The sequence below is a fragment of the Phascolarctos cinereus genome, unplaced genomic scaffold, assembly GCF_003287225.1.
Source record: "Phascolarctos cinereus isolate Bilbo 61053 unplaced genomic scaffold, phaCin_HiC Scaffold_5;HRSCAF=322, whole genome shotgun sequence".
NCBI lineage: Eukaryota > Metazoa > Chordata > Mammalia > Diprotodontia > Phascolarctidae > Phascolarctos > Phascolarctos cinereus.
The window spans coordinates 91086391-91109099 of record NW_027555958.1 but is presented as its reverse complement, the minus strand read 5'-3'; the positions used below and the strand labels follow the sequence as shown (position 1 = coordinate 91109099).

Below are 22709 nucleotides of genomic sequence, written 5' to 3'. Positions count from 1 at the left end.
GACCCCATTTGGGGTTTTCTTGGCAAGGATACTGGAACAGTTTGTCATTTCCTTCTCCAGTTCATTTTACAGCTAAAGAAACTGAGGCAAACAGGGTTAAGTGATTTGCCCAGGTCACCCAGCTAGTGTCTGAGGCTGGATCTGAACTCATGAAAATGAGTTTTCTTGACTCCAGGCGTAGTGCTCTATCCACTGTGCCACCCAGCCGTCCTCAATGTTCCAAAAATATCATACAATTCATCCATCTCACTCAACCATTTTTAATTTCTATTCATTTTCCAATATTATGTGTGATTGAAGGATGCTAATCATTCCAGCATGTGGTCTCAAGCCACAATGCGATAAAATATTACATTTGTACACACACTTGTATGCATCTCATCAACAGTCATTTACAATCATTTCACTGAAATACTCTCTGATGAACCAGTGTTAACAAACCATGGAATCAAAGCACTGCTTACACTTCCATGAGACACTGGCTTTGGAACTACATGACCTCGATTTCCATTATCTTCTAATTCTCATTTCATAAACCCATCCACTAGTGACCTCTGCTGGGGAAAAGTTTCAGGCCATCTTCCCTGCATGGATTTTACTGCCTTAAGGTGACAGAGGTAGGTATTCACTAGGGTCACACAAACAAAATAAAAACCTGGCACTCAAGAAATTTCACTTAGAAGACTATGATTCACTAGGAAACTTCACTTGAAAGACCAATGCATTGTGTCTCAAAGGCACAAATCAATAAATATTGATAAATTATTCTTAAACTAGGAAATACCAGAGGGGAATCAATGAAGACTTCACTAACAGAGCAAAAAGGAGACTCCTTGATTACCAATAATTCTACCGTGAGCCAATATAGGTGTATTTTTAGAGCAATGAAGATAACTTGCCTTACGTATAAATCTGCATGATATTTCTTTCCACTCAAGACACCCAGGAGTGTTGGGTTTTCATTGTTTCTGAAATTGAGTGTAGAGTCATACACAGCAGCAACTGTGGGAAGAAATCAGAGTTACTAAGGCCACGCTCTCAAATAAGCTTCAGTGCATTTACTTCAACAGTGCATCGTTCTCAGTTACTACAGCAACAATTGTTATTTCCAATTATCTTGGTCAACAGATATATAATAGAAACTGATACTAAAACAAAACAAAACAAAACCCAACAACAACAACCCATGAATTCAAAACACATTCTCAGCAACTGCCATGGAAATCGTCTTTAGCACATTTCCCCAAGTCATAGGTAGAATAGAGACAAAATACTGGCTAGAAATACTCAAAGCAATAGAATGGCAATAAATCGAAAATGAAATTTAAACATGATTTTATTATGAATAAACTATGCCAGAATGAAGGGAAACAATGGGGAGAAAACCTGGCTAGTTGCCAGATGATACAGGATGTCAAGTAAGAAAAATGATAGGGGTATCATAGTGAGAGAGATAGATATGCTTTGTATGTATAAAGAAAAATGATAACAGAAAAAGATGATACACTCTAACTATACAACCATTTAAGAGCTAAAGTGAATAGTAACAAATGGTAACAAATAAGGTGAGTTCCTGATGGAAACCTAGAGGGAGCGATTGAAAAGCTGAGATACTGTGTGCACTGAAATTAATTTAAACATAAAGAGCTAACAGAGAGACAGCATGGAGAAGTGGACAGAATGCTAGCCTTTGAGTCAGGAAAAGGAAAGTTCAAACCCCACTTCTGACCCTTATTGGGTATGGGAGTCTTAAGCTACTCTCCGTGGACAAAATCAATATCACAAATCCTTGATATGATGAAATAATTAGTAACAAGGCAAATTTATCTTATTTATTTGAACAAGGCAAATTTAATTTATTATAATTTATTTAAATTATGTCACACTGTTGCACAATAATAAAAGAAATCATTTTTGAAAGAAATATTTTCTAAAGAGAAAGGGAGGAAATCATCACATTGCATTTTTCTAATACATTCTATATCTTGGAAAAATTTGTAGTAAGGACCAGTAGATGCCCTAATGCCTTTAAACTCTATTGAGATCCCCACTGTTTGGTTTGCTGTACAGCCCTAGGAAATATCAGAAAAGGGAATAAAATTACTCCTACTTTCATCCCCACTAACCCTCTAGCACTGCCCTGGGGGTGACTGACTATTATCCTGAAGGTATGAGCTGCTCTAGGCAAAGAGAACTGGGAGAATGGCCTTGATGTTGACATTCTTGGTTGGTATTTTGACCTCAAGAGGAAAAGACGTTCTTGCTAACTTGATAATAAGGGCACAGGTTTACCACAGTGTAGGACTTAGAATCACAGAACACAGCAAACCCTGAGAAATTATCTAGTCCAATCTTCCATTTCAAAGATGAGGAAAAGAGAGCTAGAAAATGAACTGATTTTTGCCTCAGTGGGACAGCAACATAAGTAGGAATAAAACCCAGTTTTCTCATCTAATAGTTGAATGCTCCTTCTACCGAAAGGGGGCAAGGGAATGTCAACTGAGTCAATCAATCGCCCCACTCCACTTAAAGTAACTAGTATACCCTAGGGGAGCTTGGTGAGAATCCCCAAAATAGAGAAAAGGACTTCTAGGAGCCCTTAGTCACTTACACTCCAAAAGTTCAAGCCCATTTTTCTCTGGAGCGAAGAACTAGGGTTTTCTTGTCTCTGAGTCTACAATTCCAACCACTACTGGTTTTCAAGGAAAAAGTTTAACCCAGGTCATATCTGAATCTGTCATGACAGCTATTAAATATATTTAAAGAGGAAATGCCTAACAAGCCGGGGTTCTTGAAAGTTTTTAATAAATTGGTTATTTGGAAGTTAGGAGCAGATTTTTTTTTTTAACAGAAACATTATCTGTAATAGCTGCATTCCTAGTCTAGGCTGTAAAAATCTAATTCACTCATAAAATATTTTAATATTCTCCAGGTCCGTAATTCTTTTGGCACAGATACTCCCTCCACTGATACATCATAACCTCTCTAGACCCCTGTCTTCATATTCATTGTGATAAAAACAAAACAAAACCCTAATTATAAAGCAGCCAACCCAGTGATAAACCTCTCTGTTCAAATGTCATTAGTCTGGGTCCATTCTTGAACACTTTCTATCAAAGTAAGGCCTGACAGGGTTTCTGCTACATGGACACAGCCTTTGAAAACCTAAGGTCACTTACCCTACCCTCCAGTCCCAATGAGGAATGGACCTGTAGCAATAATTAGCACTTTAAGGTTTGTAAAGCACTGTACATATAGCATCTTATCTGATCCTCACATCCTCACACCTTATGATGTAGGTACCATCATTATCCCCACTTTACAGATGAGGAAACTGAAGCAGACAGAGATTTGCCAAAGGTCACAAAGCAAACAAGTATCTGAGGCAGGTTTTGAACTCAATTTTTCCTAACTCTAGATACAGCTTTCCTTCCCATTGTGCCACCTAGATGCCTATAGTACTTTTTTTTTTAATACTACCTATCTAATCACTCTCATTGTATCTATGAGAAATTGAATTCAAGGTTACAAACAGAGTCGCCAAGAACACACCTTAGTAGACTGGTACTTCCCTTTTCTCCCACCTTCCAGGTAGTAAATCTGTCAGCTACAATTCTTTGGTTCTAGCCTGTGACCTGAGTCAGGAGTAAGAGAAGGGTCAAAGAACCCTGGGGTCCAGGGCCTATGGCTCTCTGGTCTCCAGGGCAATTGCTGACTTGGAGAGAAGTCTCTAGGTGTGTGACCCCATGATTTGTCTTTGGCCCTGCCCTATTGTGCTCAATATCTATATGATTGATTTGGTAAGAGCATTCTTATCTAGTTTTGAGATGTCACAGAGCCTAAAGTCATAGTTAAAACACTGGATGACAGAATTTGGATTGTTTCCATCTCTCTCTCTCCCATACATGTGCATACACATATATACACACACATACACATACGGTATATGTGACATATATGTGTATGAGAAAAAGAGGGAAGAAGAGAGGGGGAGGGAGAAGGAGAGGAAAAAAAGGAGAAGGAGAGGGAGAAAGAAAGGGAGGGAGAGGGAGGGAGGGGGGAGAGACAGACACACAGACAGAGAGACACAGAGAGAGAATATGACAGAAAGAGAGACAAACAGAAAGACAAACAGGTCAGAATGATGGCCTGAACAGAATGAATAGGAATTTAATTTAAAAGGAATAAATGTGACGTCCTATACTAAGGTTCAAAAAATTGATTCAATAAGTATAGAATAAAAGAAGGATGGTTAGGCAACTTGGTCATTAGAAAAGGAGCTGCCTTCAAACTAGACACATGGCAAGATTGTAACATGGAAGTCCAAAAAGCCACTGGTATCTCAGACTGCATGTATAGAATCCTAGGATTTAGACTGAAGGAGCTAGTATGTTCTACTGCTTTCCACATGTGGAACATGGTGTTCAGTTTTAGGCACCACGTCGTAGGAAGGAAATCGACAGAAGAGAGTTGGTCCAAAACAGAATAAATGACACGGTCTAGGAACCAGGCCACACAAAGATAAGTTGAATGAACCAGGAATGCTTAGCCCAGTTAATGGGATATGACAGTTGTCTTCAAATATAAGAAAAGGGCTGTCATGTGGAAGAGGGATGATATTTTTTTCTGTTTACACATACTGAGCAGAATGCCACAGAATTGATGAAGTTTCAAAGTTATAAAGAGGCAGATTTTTGCCTGGATAAGAAGAATCTTCTTAATAATTCTAACTGTCTAAAAATGTAGTGGTCTGCCTTGAGAGGCACTAAGTTCCCAAATCACTTGAGTTCTTCAGGTCAAGGCTTTTGGAGATGGGGCATCAGATGACCTTAATGGTCTCTTAAAATTCTAGGATTCTATGATTTTTTAACTCCTCTCTTGCTTACCACAAATCCAATTAGTTTGCAGATACTCACAAATCTTCCTCCAAAAGAGTTCTTACATTCCTTACTGCCATCACTAGCTTAGTGTACATTCCACCAATGTAGACATGTAGGTACCACTGTAGCAATATAGGTAGCTCAGCATGATGGGCTTAGTCACAGATCAGAGCCTTGAGGGCTCTGAGAAGAGGTAGACTCTAGTTAACATCTTCGTTACCTCTCACTTGAAAAATGGCAACAGCTTCCTGTCTGGTTGTCCCACCTCCAGTCCCCCAGCCTTCAAGAATCTCTGTACTCGTGTTCTAACCCGCTCCTCTAACCTTACCCAAACTATTTCTCCTTCGTGTACTCTACACTCCAAACCAGATGACTTGTTTCATATATATAACCCTAACCCCTAATTTCACTTGTGTCATCCACTTTACCTGGAATGCAATGTTATATTTCTTTGCCTCAAGTCTCCACACGCCTGTTTATCCTCCATTAAACTATCTAAGTGACTCTCACTATACCCCATATTCAACAAACTCCACTGATTCCCCCTTCATCTCCAGGATCAAATATAACATCATGTGTTTGGCTTTTAAAGCCCCTCACAACCTGAGCCCTTTCTATCTTCCCATTCTTCTTATACCTTATACCCTCTACATACTCTGGGATTCAGTGACACTCCCCTTTCTGCTGTCCTGAAACTGGCTGTCCCCAATGCCTGGAATTTTCTCCCTCCTCAACTTTGCCTCTTTGCTTTCTTCAAATCTCAACTCAAATCCCACCTTCTGCAAAAAGTCTTTCCCTAAATTTCTTAATGCTAGTGCCTTATTTCTAAGATTATATTCAATCTCCTGCCTGTATCTTATTTCATAGTTGTTTATGTGTTATATTGTCCTATTAGATTGTGATAGAAGTTTGCCTTTATTTCTATTTTCTATCTTCTGCCCTTAGCACAATGGTCTGGCACAGAGTACTTGTAGACTTGAATTGCCTGAAAGGGGGTGTGAAAGGGGGTGGATGGTAAAGAAGAAAACAGGAAATGTTAACAATCTTTAACTATAAGACCGTGTCCACTTCAGCTGAGATTTGCTCTTTAGTCTACTGAATAGACTGAGGAGAAATGAAAAAAAGTACAACATGGGAAGAGAGGAAAGTAGAGGAAAGCTTTTATATGTTCAGTTATTTCTTTCCCACCCCAAGGGTTCTGGCTCACCACCATAGGCGTATCAGCCAAATCCTGAGATAAATAAATACTTTGGAGGTAGATCCTGCCAAAAGGTGTCAGGAGGCAGAAAAACATGGTCAAAACTTCCACAAGAATTAGGTGTATAGGAAGTTCAGATAACCAAGACTTACAACTATTATCGGGACAGCAGGGCAAGGAAAAATGGAGGGTCTTGGCCATCACTCACAATGTCATAGTATCTGTGCAGAGTGACAGAGAGCCATAGTTACAATTCTGTGTAATGACCTGAGCTAAAAGGTGGCCAGTTAGAGTTTCCACTTACAGCATTATTTAATGGTATTCATTAGCTGTGTGACCCTAGGCAAGACACCCAACCTCTCTGGGACTCAGACGTCTCTTCTGTAAAATGAAATGGCTTTAGTGGTAGTTGTTATTCAGCCATTTCAGTTGTATCCAATTCTTCATGACCCCATTTAGGGTTTTCTTGGCAAAGATACCACAGTGATTTGCCATTTCCTTCTCCAGCTCATTTTATAACTGAGGAAACTGAGGCAAACAGGGTTAAGTGACTTGCCCAGGGTCACACAGCTAGTAAGTATCTGAGGTCACATTTGAACTCAGGTCTGCAGTCCTGGTGGTCTATCCACTGAGCCACCTAGCTGCCCATTTAGTGGTAGTACCCACATCAAAAAAAAAAAAACTCCACAACTTCTATAGCTCTTTAATATTTACATAGCATTCTACATGTTATCTTATTTGAGACTCCTGACAATTCTTTGAGGCAGGCACTCTAGGTACCATGTTGTCCATTTTTTATAGATGAGGAAAGAAAAGTTAAGTATCTTGACCAGGGTCACACAGCAAATAACCAGCTCTTTCTGACTGACTCCAACTCCAGCACTGTGTTTAAAGATCACTCGCTGGCTCTGAAGTTCAAATCAGATATTTGATGTTTCCTGTGTGGCGACCCTGGGCCAATCACTTCTTTTTGGGCTTTAATTTCCTCCTTGGTAAAATGAGGTCCCTTCCAGCTGGATGGTAATAAGTCCTATGACCTCTACAGCAGGTTAGCACTACCTACCTCACATGGTTGCTGTATTTTGTTAACATTAAATTACTACAGAAATTTGTGCCATTAACATCATTGACGCATTATAGGAAAGCAAAACTCTCCTGTCCTCCATTTCTAATTAGTCAAAAGGTCCTAATTCAGCAGTCTCTTGTGCAGTCAGCCAAGAGACCCCATGTAAATTCTGGTGGAGAAGAAAGAAAACTGCATCTTGGAGGTGGGGGAGACTGGTAGTCTATTCTGATCTTGAAAGGGAAGGGTAAAAAAAATTTGCACCAAGTGACTTTCCTTACCTACATTTCTTAAACACTTCACAGTGACAGCAAATCCCTTTGTGCGCGGGAGCAGGTGATATTTGAGTTTCGGCAGGCCTTTAGATTCGGCTACCTGCATGCTGATTTGGTGCTTCTGCTGGGTGAATCTGGTGCCCTCGCAATGAATCAGAAACTGGAAACAACAGAGGAGAGAAATTAGAAACCACTCCATGGAAAAAGTCTGTGTGCAAAAAGCAAGAGACTGAAGGAAAGCATCACATTTTCCTAGACTTCTCATGTCTTTCAGGAAGTAGCTGTACAGCCTGTCTCATGGGGCCGAGGTATCCGAATTCCTGAATAACATTATCTGATTGCATTACTTAGACAGGACTCCAGCTAACACAATGTTCTGAGGAAAGAAATCACCACCTTATCTGGGCCTCAACTTTCTCACTGGGGGGAAAAATGGAACTGGTGAGAAAAAAGATTATAAGGAGGGTTTGAGGATAAGCTTACTGTTCTCAGAATGCTTCCAGGTCCTTTGATCTTTAGCTGTACCAAGTATTAGCACCGGGCATATTTAGGAAGGGCAGCTAGTTGATGAAGTGGATAAAGTGCCAGGCTTGGACTCAGGAAGACTCACTGTCCTGAGTTCAAATCTGGCCTCAGACACTTACTAGCTGTGTGACCCTGGGCAAGTCACTTTAACCTTATTTGCCTCAGTTGTTCATCTATAAAAAAAAATGAGCTGGAGAAGGAACTGGCAAACCACTTCAGTTATCTTTGCCAAGAATACCCCAAGACTTGGACACAACTGAGATGAATGAACAACAACAATATTTAGGAAGTAGTAGGAATGAGAAAAATAAAAATGACTATCAACCCCCAACCACGATTATGAAAATAAAAAATAATACAAAAAGAGCAAAGCAGGAGAAACTGTAAGTTCTCAAGGTCTGGTTAATTTTTAAAGTCTTGTGACATTTTGGGATGCTCGTAATGAGTGAGCAGAACTGGGGGTGGTCAGGATAGAAGTGGTTTACAGTTTCCCTTGTTTCAAAGCTGTTACTTACCCAGAAGTTTTCAGGATAGTCCCGAAGATTTAGCAAACCCTTAATGACTGTCTCACGATCTTCCTCCCACTTGCGGGAACAGAATACTATTTCCAGGAAATACCACATCCATCCAATTACAGGGACATAGGAAAGTTCTTTCTTAGCCAGAACTTTGGAACTCTGAAACAGAGAAGAGGAAGGAGAGGGAGACAATAGCAGAGGTGAGAAGGGGTTTTCTATGCAATATTGGGCAAGCTATCAATCAACAACCATTTAGGTACCTACTACATGCCAAGCACTGGGCATAAAGGTAAAAATGAAAGTCCCTGCCCTCAACAGCTTACATTTTCATGGGGGAATCAACGTGTGTGTGTGTGTGTGTGTGTGTGTGTGTGTGTATGTGTATATATATACACATACACACACACACACACATATATAAATACTATAAAAGAAACATACAAAACAGACTCAAGACAACTTTGGCTGGAAGAGCACCAGGGGATGAGAAGATGGAGAAATGCAATCCTCAGAAGGTGGCATTTTGAGCTGGATATGGAAGAAAGCTGAAGAATCTACGATGCAGAGGTGATGGACAAGACATTCAAGAGATGGAGGACAGCCAGTGCAAAGGTGTGGAGAGGGGAGATGGGAGGTCATGTGTATTTGCATTTGACTTACAGGAGCACAGACGATTAGTTCTTATGTGGGTAATTATGCCAGAACAAAATGCAGAGAAAGTTCACTTTGAGCCCACTCCAGGGGTCAATTTCATTGACAAGTCTGGAGTAAGAAGCAATGGTTCTGAATAAATCTAGAGGACAATGGCTTGGAATGTTAACTATGGATTCTAATGCTGGTCATCCACATCCTGGACCTTGGGTTGTATGGGTAGGTACATTCCAGGCACAAATAAGAGTTAGCCAACACGTTAAAATGACTACCTTATGTTTAGTTTCCTCCTTACATCTAAACCTTTATTCTTTGGGTCCCATATAAAGCTTCCATGATGTGTTTAAGAATAAATGAATCCACCAGCATTTATTAAATGCCTACTATGTGTCAAGCATTGTGCCAGGTACTGGGGATACAAAGAATGAAACAATCTCTATTTATTTATTTTTTAAAAAAAGCTCAGTGGGAAAGATAACAAATACATACACACACACACACACACACACACACACATATATAATATATGCACACACACATATAATATATTATATATATATATATATATATATATATATCACATGAAACCATACAGAGAATAAATATAAATGGAATAAATATAGATCAAGATAAAGTAGCTGAATACAAGGTAATTTGGCAGGGGCAGGGAGGGATCAGCAAAGCCTTCATGAAGAAGGCAGTGCTTGAAAATGATGAACAGGCTGACTTCAGAAAAACCTGGAAAGACTCATATGGACTGATGCTGAGTGTAGTGAGCAGAACCAGGAGAACGTTGTACACAATATCAGCCACATTGTGCAATGACTAATATTGATAAACTTAACCTTTCCCAGCAATACAAGGATCTGAGACATCTCCAAAGGTCTTGTGATGGAAAATGCTATCCACATCCAAAGAAAGAACTATGGAGTTTGAATGCAGATCGAAACATACTATTTGCTATTTTTTTTCTTCCGTTGTGTTTTGTTTCCTCTTTATGGTGGTTCCTCCTATTGGTTCTAATTCTTACTTGCAACATCACTAATGTGAAAATATGTTTAATAGGAATGTATATGTATAGCCTATATAAGATTGCACGATGTCTTCGGGAGGGAGGTGGGAAGGGAGGAGGAGAAAAATTTAAAACTCAAAAGCTTATGGAAGTGATTGTTGATAATTCAAAATAAATTAATTTTTAAAAAGTTAAAAAAAAAAGAAGATAGTGTTTGAGTTGTGCATTAAAGGAAGAAAAAGACTCCCTGAGGTAGAGGTTCAGAGGGAGTGCATCTCAGGCATGGGGGTCACAGACAGAGGAGCCAGAGGACCATGAATACGGAAGAGAGAGGACAATTGGGTAAGATAAGAGAGAGGAAGAGTGAGATTAATGGCCAACAAGGCTGGAAAGATAGGTTAGAATCAGGATATAAAGACCTTAAAGAACTTTTAAAAAACAATTTATACTGTATCCTAAAGGCACTAGGCAGCCAGCAGAACTGATTGAGTAGGGTAGTCAAATGGTCAGAGCTTCAAGCAAGAAAAATCACTTTGGGAGAAATTTTTAGGTTGAACTGGAGAAAATTGAGACTGAAAGATGGACAGGTGACAGGTGATGAGGGCCTGAACTTAAGTAACTTACTATGGAGCAGAGAGACAGGGAACAGATACAAGAGATGTTGTAGAGATAAAAATGGCAAGATTTGACAAATTACTGGAGGGGAAGAGAGAAAGAGGAGTCAAGGATAGCACCAAGGTTATGAACTTGAGGGTCTGGAAAAATGGTGATGCCTTCAAAAGATAAGAAAATTTGGATGAGACGAGGGTTTGAGGCAAAAGATGTTCAGTTTTATACAGGTTGAGTTTGATTACATATACATACATATACACATATACACACATATATACACATATACATATATAATATTCATGTGTGTGTGAATATGTATATGTCTCCAATCTGAAATGTCTGGTAAGCAATTAGTGATGAGGGAAGCTCAGGGGAGAGCTGGATATATGGACTTAAGTAATCTGCAAAGTGATGAGAGTTAAACCCATGAGCATTCTTAAGGTTACCAAGAGCGAGAATTTTGAAGTGTACAAGATGCAGCCTTAGAGGAGCAACCACAATAAAGGGTATGACGCTGACAATGAGCCAAAAAAAGAGGTTGAGGAGGAGTGGTCAGACTGGTAGGAGAACAAGGAAAGAGCAATGACATTACCTCAAAAAGAAGAACATCTCCAGGAATAGAGGGGATGATTGAGCTTGCAGTCTGCTACAAGACATGGAAAGGGGGTGGGGAGGGATGGCATCAATCCCCCATGCAGGTAGTTTGGCCTCTGCAAGGAGAAAGGCCACCTCTTTGTTAGAGACCGGTAATAAGTAGGAGAGAATGAGATATGATATTAAGAGGTTTTAAGAGAAAGAGAAATGAGGGAATTCATATCAAACGACTTCAATTTTTTCAGTACAGAGACAAAGTTCTTGGCTGCAAGAGGGGGAGGGAGAGGCCTGAGGATGGAAGAGAAGGTTTGGAAAAACTTTTGAGGGAAGTGAGACAGGGAATCAATTAGAAAGGGCTAAAAGGGCTACCTTGTGAAAGTGAAAATCCAGTTGAGGTTGGATAATATGAATTTATAATATGCTCAGTACATTTGAAACTTCCAACAATTGTGTTCCACAACAGTGAGTACAAATGAGAGGAGGTAGCTAGTGGAAGTAATTCAGAGCTCAGGATTGGCAAGAGAAGACTGCAGATGCAACTATGGGGCTAGAAAATGGAGAGCAAAGGACACTGTATAGTTCAAATGGCTAATTACAGGAAAGTGAAATCATACCAGGGTAATGGCTTGAAAAAGTATCAAGGGGCAAAGGGACACAAGGATGCAAATAATAGGTTTAGGCAGGCTTAGACAAAGAGAGAGCTGGACTGATGAAATTATAGTTAGATAGAGGAGTGTCAGCATTTTTTCTTAAGATGTGGGATACTTATGGGTAAGAGTGAGATCCAGTGTGTAACCATCCCTGTGCGTGGCTGAGAGGGAGGGAAGCAATAAGTCGTGGTTTAAGAAGGCTGAGGAATTAGGAGATTAGGGAGCTAGAAAAAGCATTGATCTAGATATTAAAGTCCCCTAGCACAAGCAGGAGCTGGGGAAGAAAGAAAATGATCCATGTGCTGAACTCCTTTGGAAAGAGGGAGAAGGATGTAGGGGATAGTATTCAATGATTGAGTTTGGATGGAATATTTTGATTGAGTGGACTTCAAAGGAGGAGAAGTTGATGAGTTACAGAGATAAAGAGAGAGTCTGGAAGTGGCAGTGGGCACTAAGCATTACTTCAACTCTTCCTTCAAGACTATATCAGGGATATGAGAAAATGTACAAGTCATATTGGAAAGAAGAGCCTTTGATAATGTCATTGAGAGGGAAACAAGTCTCAATGAGAGTTAGTAGAAGTGTGAGAAAAAGAGATAGAGGATGAGATGAAGTTCTTTATGGAACAAGGATTCCAGAGTGGGAGAGGAAGGTTCTCCAACGAAGCTTCTTTTGGGAGCCACCATTCCTAGAAGCTAAACCAGTACAGCTTCCACAGAACTGGAGGCAAGGGGCAGAGTACAATTATTCACTCCAAGAAATATTATTTCTTCTTACTGAATTACCTAAAAGAAGATACTTAAACAATGTTTGGGAAAGGGAAAGAAGTAATATCTTCTACCACTTGTCCTCCTGAAAACCTTTTGGAACTTAACTAAGAAATCCCCAAACATTTTTCCTCACCATAACACCAAAAAGAATCAATACTTCAGACAAATTAAATCAACATTATAATCATCTTCTTCCTTCTTCTCTTCCTCCTCTCCATTCTAACATCCAGTCATCTATCCATTCACTCAAAAAGCATTTTTAAGCAATTATTATATGTTTAATGTTCTAGGTACTGGGAATCCAAAGACAATTGCAGAAGGACCAGAATGGCTTCTCCACCTTCACTCAATCCTGTTCTTGTAGGTCTCAGTATGAAGCTTAGGAACTATATGGCCTTCTAGAAACTGGCAACTTTCCCTTAAAACTGGTAAAATACTTGTTAATGCTTTTTTAACTCTGTTTTTACATTTTCATTTTTTCCCTTTTGAACCAAACATTGGAATTTCCTTTTAGAACCCTGATTAATGAAGTCTAATTATGCATCTTCAGAAATAGATGCTTCAAAGGAAGGCCCTTATACAAGACAAAAACTTATACATGCATGCATACTCATGTTGTAATCTGGTCTTGGAAAAAGTTTAAATGACTAGGCTTCCACAGAAATTTTCTTGATCTGTCAAATTTTTGTCAAGTTTTCCTGTACTAGTCTTGACCACGGTTAGTAAGATTTTTAAAAATTTTTCATTTTTATTGTGAACTCAATCAACAAATACAAATATTTCCACACACACAAAAAAAGAGTAAGTGATGTACGCATTTAACAAGGTTGTAAAAAAATTGCTCTTTGTGCTTCCTTTTGCAATCGTATTCTTTTCTTCACTGATCATAAGAAATGACAAATACAATGGATTCAGAGAAGCATGGGAAGATTATATCAACTAAAACAGAATGAGAAGAAAAATGTATGCAGTTACCATGATAAAAATGTGAAGGAAAACAACCTGTAAAAACTACAGAACTGTGATCCAATCAGGGCTTCAAAAGACCAATAACAAAACCTATCTCCCACTTTTTGGAAATGAAGTAGAGTATGAAAGGTGCAGAAGTGGGCCACGCCTTCTTAGACAAGGCTGACGTCCTTACGATAATGACAAATATCAAAAAATCTTACATTTGGTGCCAAGCCCATTATTTACGCTTTCAAAATTTTACTGAGATTCTTAGATACCTATTGTAGCCTTGTTTCTTTCCAGTCTTGGTGCCACCAAATGAGCTAAAGTTCATGGCTACTATAATTAGTCTGTTTCTGAATACTATAAATGTGAATGAAATGCCTGTCAGTCAAAAGCGTAAACTCAGAGCACCCTTAGAACCCATACAATCTCAGCTGGCAGAATACAAATATCACAAGAAAAATTATTTCCAAATTCTATGGAATGGTACAGGTAAAGCCAGTTTCAGGGCTTCAAAATGCTACTCTGCCAAAGACATATTACATAACCTCTCACTCCTGGCTCCTCCTTACCATGCCCTCAATACACTTTTACCTTGCCTTGCTTTGCCTTTCTTTTGGCCTTGATGGTCACATACTTCAAGGTTAAAGTAATATTTTTTCTTGATCTTGAATGGTAAATTAGATTATTTCAGTGACAGGTGTTGGAAAAAAAGTCTTTCCTAAATATTAAATTATGAAATGTGGACATCTCTTTCTAAGCTAAAAACGGCTTGGATATTAGATCAATGTTAAGGTACATAAAAATTATTTCAGAAAGAGTCATGCCTATAACATAGAATGTGATATTAATATGTTTCCAAGAGTTAAATTCCCAAGCTTAATTTTATAAGTAATATCATTCTTGAGCTTGGAAAAAAAGTAGCTACGACAATAGAGCAACTTTTAAAACTGATCAAGTTAAAATATGGATTCATATTAAGTTTGATAAAGTAATTGGAGACAATTGTTATTTGTGGTATGACTGAGCTGTGTTCCAAATGGTAACTGTTGGTGCTATACTTTTGTAGCTATAAGAGGAAAAGTGATAACTACTCCATATTAGTTTCTGTACGCAACCAGGTTAGCATGACAGAAATAATTGATAAATGAAATATTTTTTATGTGGAGCTGATTTGGAGATGCATTCAAATATATTCACATTCTTAGACTGGCAGTAAGTTTGTATTTCATGTTTTAAGTCCACGAGTTTCTTTTTTGTTAGTGTTATGCTTGTAAGTTTCTTATAATTTTGGAAAATATTATATTAAAGTGCTGCTGATTTTTGGAATGATATCTAGTTTTCTTGATTTATTGGTCAAAACTATCAAATAGTACAGACTTTTGTCTGGAAAACAATGTGCTCTATTGGGATAACCTAAATATTCAAATGTGTATACTCTGCTTTATTTGAATTTGGTAAACAGTACAACAGACTTGGAAATGTTACTTCAAAGCAAAGTCTGAAGAGTCAAGTTCCAAGGACTAGGAATATTAGGAAGAAATTTAAATATGAAAGACACTGTTTATACTGTTTTTAAATGATAAAAGTTGGGGATCAGTAGAAATCCAAGCCTAATTGTAGCCTAGTCACATGACCTTTATCTTTGAGACTGTTAAACTTGTATCAATGAGGTAATTGGTGATTGGATAATTTTGAACACCAGAAAACTGCCTTCAGGGCCCATCTATTTGATGCAAAAAAAGTAATTCCTTGAGCTAATATAAACTTGTTCTCAGGAAAGTGGTTCAGGAGAATAAAAATAAAAATTAAATGGAAAAGACCAGTGATGAGCAAACTTTGGTATCTTTGTTTTCATAGATTGTAGAAAGTCTATGTATAGCAATTTTTCAGAAGTATAATTCAAAGCAATCCTGAGAATGACCAGAAAATTTAGAAAATGGAGAAGTAGGCTGACTCTATAGCCAAGATCGATAGCCTTTTTACTCCTGCTCCCCCCCAATTTCCACCCCCACGAGAATAACTGTGACTTTCTATAAAAGTTGTCTTCCCCTAAAATAATCCTTATTTTGCTTCAGTACTTGGCATAATGTAATATCTGATATTTTTTCAACAGTATAAAATTTCTATTATTTTTTTTCCTCTAGTAACCCAACAACCTTTTTGCATCTGCATCATCTGCAAGGAATAAGATATTGGGAAAGAAGATCAAGATGAAGAGGTACCTAAAGCCGTGTTTTGGACTTGAAAAAAGGAAATAATGAGTTCAAATATTACCTCAGATGCTTACTAGCTATGTGAATCTTGTCAAGTTTTAACAACCTTTAGCCTCAGTTTCAGAGAATAACAGCACCTACTTCACAAAGTTCTTTTGAGGCTCAAACATGATAATATATACACATTTGTATATACATACATGTACACACATATATGTAATGCATATGTAAATAGAAATACATGCACATCTACGTAAATATATATGTATAAATATAAATGCATGTAAATATAGACATGACTACATATACGTATGCATATGTATATGTGTAAATGTAGAATTCTATCTACACAGTGCTTAAAGCTCTATATAAATGTTACCTTTTAAGACAAGAAAAAAGCAGCATACATAATGCATCTTTTTCCTTTTGTCACATAAGTTGACTTTAAATTACTAAAGGCTATAATAACAAACATGGTCTTGTGTATTTGTGCGTATGTGTGTATGTAATATGTTACATATTGTTCAGTCATTTCAGTTATGTCTGGCTCTTTGTGACTCATTTGGAGCTTTATTTACAAAGCTATTGGAGTGGTTTGCTATTTCCTTCTCCAGCTCATTTGACTGATGAGAAAACTGAGGCAAATAGGGTTCAATGACTTGTCCAGGGTCACATAGCTAGTAAGTGTCTGAGGCCAGATTTGAACTCAGGTAGATGAGTCTTCCTGACTCCAGGCCCAGCACTCTATGCACTGCAGTAGGCGCAATAAAAATAATTTGTCAAGTCCTAAAGAAATAGGTGATACAAGTTCTTTCACTGTTAAAGGAATAGCTACATTGTGAAAATCTGAACATAAAAAGTCACCTAAAGAACTAACCCTACCTCCTTGCTCCAAGGAAGATGAATACCTATATCATTCAAAAAGAGATGGTGTACATTCATACAATACTCTCATCTGTGTACTTCTGTTGGAAAACTCATAGTGGTATTTAAAGTCCTTTACAACCTGGCTCCAACCTATCTTTTTGGGCTTTTCATACGTTACTTTTCTCCTTCACCTGTCATTCAGTCCAGACAAACTGGAATGCTTGCTGTACCACACACGTGACAATCTGTCTCCCATCTCCATGGCTTTTCATAGGCGGTCTCCCATCTCTTAACTGCTCTCCCCTTTTCTCTTCTATTTCTTAGAATTATTAGTTTTCTTCAAAATTCATTCCAATGCCACCCCTCCATGAAGCCTTTCCTGATCTCTCCTCTGCTAATGCCTCCCTATCACTTCATCTTGTATTTATTCTGTATAAATGTATATGCATACAACTTGTTTCCTCTACTGAAAGAAAAGCTGTTTGAGGGCAGAGTCTGCTCCATTATGTCCTAGAATCTCCTTCACCTTACACAATGCCTAGAACATAGTTGGTGCTTAATAAATACTTATTGGTTGATTGGTTGATTCTGGAACTGGTTTGACTTTAGATCATAAAACAGTCCTTCAGACACGACCTTTCAAAAACAGGGAATAATTGTTAGGGATTTTTGTGCCTACAATGAATCTTAAAAAACAAAAACAAAGCAACAACCGAGACAATCTCTCACCATTAGTTCTGAGAATGAGGTATTAACCATGTTTTGTTGCTGGGAGAAATCTCATAATAGTCTAAGGCTGCTGCTATGCCTTACTGTTTCAGAACTGAAGTTATATCTGACCCAATTCACATCCCCACAGGAGTAAAGCAGGACTGTTGGCACATGCTTTTGGTTCTGCAGAAAACTAAATTCAACAGCCTATAAATCTCACCAATTCTCCAACGTTTCTATGCATCAGTTGCAAAACATGTCCTGGTGACTGATCTAAAAGGGCAAAACAACATGAAAAGGAAATGGTAGAATTCTTTATGAAGTCAGCATAAGGCTGTGAGCTGGTTTGTCAAAATGTAACTGATACTATAGAACAACTTGCTCATCAGGAAAATTTGCAATTTCAAGAGCAAAGGAGCATTCCTAGTGGCCACAAAACGAGGCTACAATCGACCCTGACTGAAAAAGACACACAAAATGAGATTCCAGGATGTCCTTCAGGCAGCTGGCAGACAGGATGTGACACCAATATCATATCTTGTTCCAGACTCAATTAAAAGATGAAAGAACTTTCTGTACGGCTATGCAACCTGGATGCCCCACCCCCTACTTTCCTCCCAATATGTCACACCTGGCTTCATAAGCAGCTCACGTTAAATAGCACGTTGGACCACCAATAATTAGGTCCTGGGACCTGGGCCAGTCTACTAACCCTAGAGCAACACAGCAGAGAATACGCAGCAACACAACACCGAGGTTGAATAAAGGCTTGAATTAGGCACGGATGGCTCACTGTAAAAAGGCCTGTGTAGGGGGAAAACACAGATCATCTTGGCTTAGAAAGAAAGAATAAGGTAGTGGTGAGCCTCGAAGCACCAGCTTTGCCCCATATTATCTGCATATTAAGCACCTAAGGTATGCAAGCCACCATGCGAGGCACTGGGAATACAAAGACAAAATTTTAAAGTAGTCCTTGCTCTTAAAGAATATACTTGTGGGCAAAGTCACTAACTACTCTTAGCCCCAGCTTCCTCATCTGGAAAGAGGGATAAATTATTATCCCCTATATTATACCTATAGCATTTGCCTCGGGTCAGCATGAGGATCTAATGAAAGAATCTAAGTTTTATATCCCAAAGCTCAAGTCTAACTATATAACTTCTCTGCTCAAAAAAATCTCAACAGGGGCAGGTAGGTGGCGCAGTGGATAGAGCACCGGCCCCGGAGTCAGGAGGACCTGAGTTCAAATGCAGCCTCAGACACTTGACACTTACCTAGCTGTGTGGCCCTCGGCAGGTCACTTAACCCCACTGCCTAGCCCCCCCCCAAAAAAAAACCTCAATGGTTCCTATTATACTGAAAGACAAATTATTCTTTAATTTCTCTAAAAAGATAAATTGCACATTTAAAGCACTTTTTTGTTTTTATAAATATTATAAAGAACAATAGCTAAGTCTTTCACAGTAGAACATCATACAATATTACTGTTGTTATTTAGCTATGTGAATAGCTATGTGAATTGTTATTTATTTTGTTATTTATAATGACATTTTTACATGTATATGCTTTCAGCTACCTTATCTTTCAAGAAGCAGAGCCACACAAAGACTCATAGCCTGGACATGAGTTATTTCTTTCCACATATATTCCAACTCCATCCATATTCAGCATCCTCTAGCATCCATTGGAAACTTGGTGGCACAGTGGATACAGCACTAGGCCTGGAGTCAAGAAGACCAAAGTTCAAATCCAGCCTCAGAAACTTAATAGTTATGTGACCCTGGGTAAGTCATTTAACCTGTTTGCTCTGCTGACTCATTTGTAAAATGGAGACAACAGTAGGACCTATCTCCTAGGGTAGTAATGAGGAACAAATGGGATACTATTTATAAAACATTTAGCATACTGTGCAGCTCATAGTAGGTGCTTTTGCTTGTTTCTTTCCTTCTTCTACCATTATATACACTATTTCAATCTATCTAATTGCCTTACTCATCAAAATATTAAACAGGCAACCTGGTTCATGGTTGAAACAGACATATTTCTACTCAAAATGAACAGGGCTCCCAATACTTCTGCATTAAGTAGAATACCTAGGGAGCCCAAAACTGCACTGTCCTCTGCCATGGTCAGACATCTGGAGTTCAGTATGGGGCACTGGATTCTAAGAAGAGCACTGTCAAGCCAGCATATGTCCAAGTGAGTCTTAAAACAATGTTATTGAAAAATCAATTGATAAATCCAAAGATCCCAGCTTTTGGAACAAAAACTCATTATTTGACAAAAACTCCTTGGGAAAATTGGAAAACAGCATGGCAGAAACCAGGCATAGAACAACATCTCACACCCTATACCAATATAAGGTCGAAATGGGTACATGATTTACATATAAAGGATGATACTGTAAGCAAATTAAGACAGCATGGAATAGTTTATCTGCCAGATTTATGGATAAGAGAAGAATTTAGGACCACAGAATATACTGAGAGCATTATAAAATGTAAAATAGATTATTTTGATTACATGAAATTAAAAAGGTTTTGCACAAACAAAACAATGCAATCAAAATTATAAGGAAAGCAAAAAACTAGGGGAGGGGGAATTCTGCAACTATCTCTGATAAAGGCCTCATTTCTCAAATATATAGAGAACTGAGTCAAGTTTATAAAAATACAAGTCATTCCCCAATTGGTAAATGGTCAAAGGATATGAACAGGTAGTTTTCAGAAAAAGAAATCAAAACTATTTATAGTCATATGAAAAATGCTCTAAATCACTACTGATCAGAGAAATGCAAAGGAAAACAACTCTCAGGTACCATCTCACACCTATCAGATAGGCTAATACGACAAAAAGGGAAAATGTTGGCTGTTGTGGGGGATGTGGGAAAACTGAGACACTAATGCACTGTTGGTGGAGTTGCAAACTGATATTGATCCAACCACTCTGGAGAGCAATTTATAACTATGTCCAAAGGGCTTTAAAACTGTGCATACCCTTTGATTCAGCAATACCACTGCTAGGTCTATATCCCAAAGACATCCAAAAAAAGAGAGAAAAAAGGATCCATTTGTATAAAAATATTTATAGCAGCTCTTTTTGTGATGGCTAAGAATTACAAATTGAAGAGATGCCCATCAATTGGGGAATGGCTAAACAAGCTGTGGTATATGGTTGTAATGGAATATTATTGTGCTATAAAAAATGACAAGCAGGATGATTTCAGAAAAACCTGGATTTACATGAACTGATGCATAATGAAATCTACAGAACCAAGAGAATGCTGTACACAGTAACAGCAATATTGTTTGATGAAGAACTGTGAATGCCTTAGGTATTCTCAACAATACAATGATCTAAGACAATCCCAAAGGACTAATGATGAATTATACCATCCTTCTCCAGAGAAAGAACTAATATTGTTTGAATAAAGACTGAAGCATGATAGTTTTCACTTTCTTTCTTTCACTTTTTTTATTCAAGTCTTCTTATACAAAATGACTAACACGTAAATGTTTTACATAATTGCACATGTATAACTTATTGATTACCATCTCAGGGAGGAGGGAGGGGAGGGAGTGAGGGATAGAATTTGGAACTCAAAAATTTAAATAAAAATGCTTTTACAAAAAAGATCAATTGAGGCTGTAGAGATATTTAATCTGAACAGAAGTTTGGAGAAAGCTGGGTACCATGATCGTGGACTTCAAATACTTCAAGAATATGAAAGAAATACAAAACTTATTCTTCTTGAGTCAAGCAGGTAAAAGTTTACAGGAAGATACAGTTTAATTTGACATAAGAAATACCCTTCTGGCAACTAGAACTTTTCAAAAGTGAACTGGACTTCCTCAATATGCAGTGAGTTTTCTATCACAGGAGTTCTTCAAGGGGTAACTTGAAATCTGCTATTATTAAAACATAAACATATCCATGTATTCTGCCACGGTTGAGGACAAGGCAGTGGCCCTCAGAACGTAACAAAAACTCTTACTAACACTTATTAGCAATATTGTCATGTAATTCATATTTCGAGACCTCGGAGTTTCCTTTTAACTCTGAGGTTATACGATTCTACCAGGAACAAATGCAGAAAGCCATAAAGATTAAGACTATGCCTGTGAATCTCAAAGACTTATATGAACTGATGCAAAGTGAAGTGAGTAGAACCAGAGGAACATTGTACACAGTAACAGTAATATTGTATGATGATCTAATGTGAAAGGCTTAGCTATCTGATAATACAATGATTCAAGGCAATTCCCAAGGACTTACAATTAAAAATGTTATTCACCTCTAGAGAGAGAACTGATGAACTCTGAATGCAGACTGAAGCATATTTTTTTTCCACTTTGCTTTTTTTTTTTTTTTGCAATATGGCTAATATGGAAATGTGTTTTACATGACTTCACATGTAACATGGGTTTCATGCTATTTGCCTTCTCAATGGGTAGAGAAAGGGCTAGCAAGAGGGAGAGAACTGGGAACTCAAAATGAAAAAGAAATCCATTAGCCAATTGGGAAAAAAAGAAAAAGAAAACAGTAGGTTAGGAAGTGGAAGCATCGTTAAATCTTAGGGAAGAAATCATCTGATTTGGATGGAAACATTGGACACGTTTAGTATTCATAAAGCAGAAAATCTACACGTGAATAACTGAGTAGGCTGGATAAGAACAATAAATATTAAAAAGTTTACTATGAGCAGCTTAATCTATATTGGGTCTAGTGCTCTGGCTGTTAACCTGAAAAGGTTATATAACAGGGCAGAAAATATCTAGTATTAAAAAGATAAACCTTTCAGTTTCTAGGGTTGTGGTGTGAAAGGTTTAGCAGAAAAGGAGACTAAAGTAATAGAACTTCAGGTACCAGCTTTCTCTTCACAGATCCCCAACTGGCATTTTCAGGGTCACATGACCAGTAAATATTTGGGGCTAGATTTGAACTTATACAGAAGAGTCTTTCTGATTTCAGGTCTGGCACTCTCTCCACTGTGCTGCCTTGCCAATAGCCATTATTCACCATGATAACCTCTGATATAGCTATATGGATTCTGTTGCAAGACAAACTTGTACAATAGAACTGATGACATGTCCTTGTTTTTTTACAAGTCTATGTTTATAGTGAAGATGGTGTGTATTCCTGCAACCATATTTAAATGTAACACAAAGTAGTACTAAAATTTAAGTTTTTTCAAAGTAAAAACTCTTTTTCAG

At 38.1% G+C, this 22709-nt stretch overlaps 1 protein-coding gene across 3 annotated transcripts in view; it reads right to left on the bottom strand.

Moving 5' to 3' along the window:
- Positions 1-22709, bottom strand: part of AGPAT4 (1-acylglycerol-3-phosphate O-acyltransferase 4) — a 191938-nt gene that overhangs the window by 22393 nt on the left and 146836 nt on the right. For all 3 annotated transcript variants that reach the window (XM_020986755.2, XM_078155053.1, XM_020986754.1), the window contains 3 exons: positions 8457-8618; positions 7423-7576; positions 900-1002 (listed from right to left, as the gene is read on the bottom strand). In XM_020986755.2, the coding sequence (XP_020842414.1) occupies positions 900-1002; positions 7423-7576; positions 8457-8618 (419 nt within the window). The remainder of the gene's footprint in view (positions 1-899; positions 1003-7422; positions 7577-8456; positions 8619-22709) is intronic.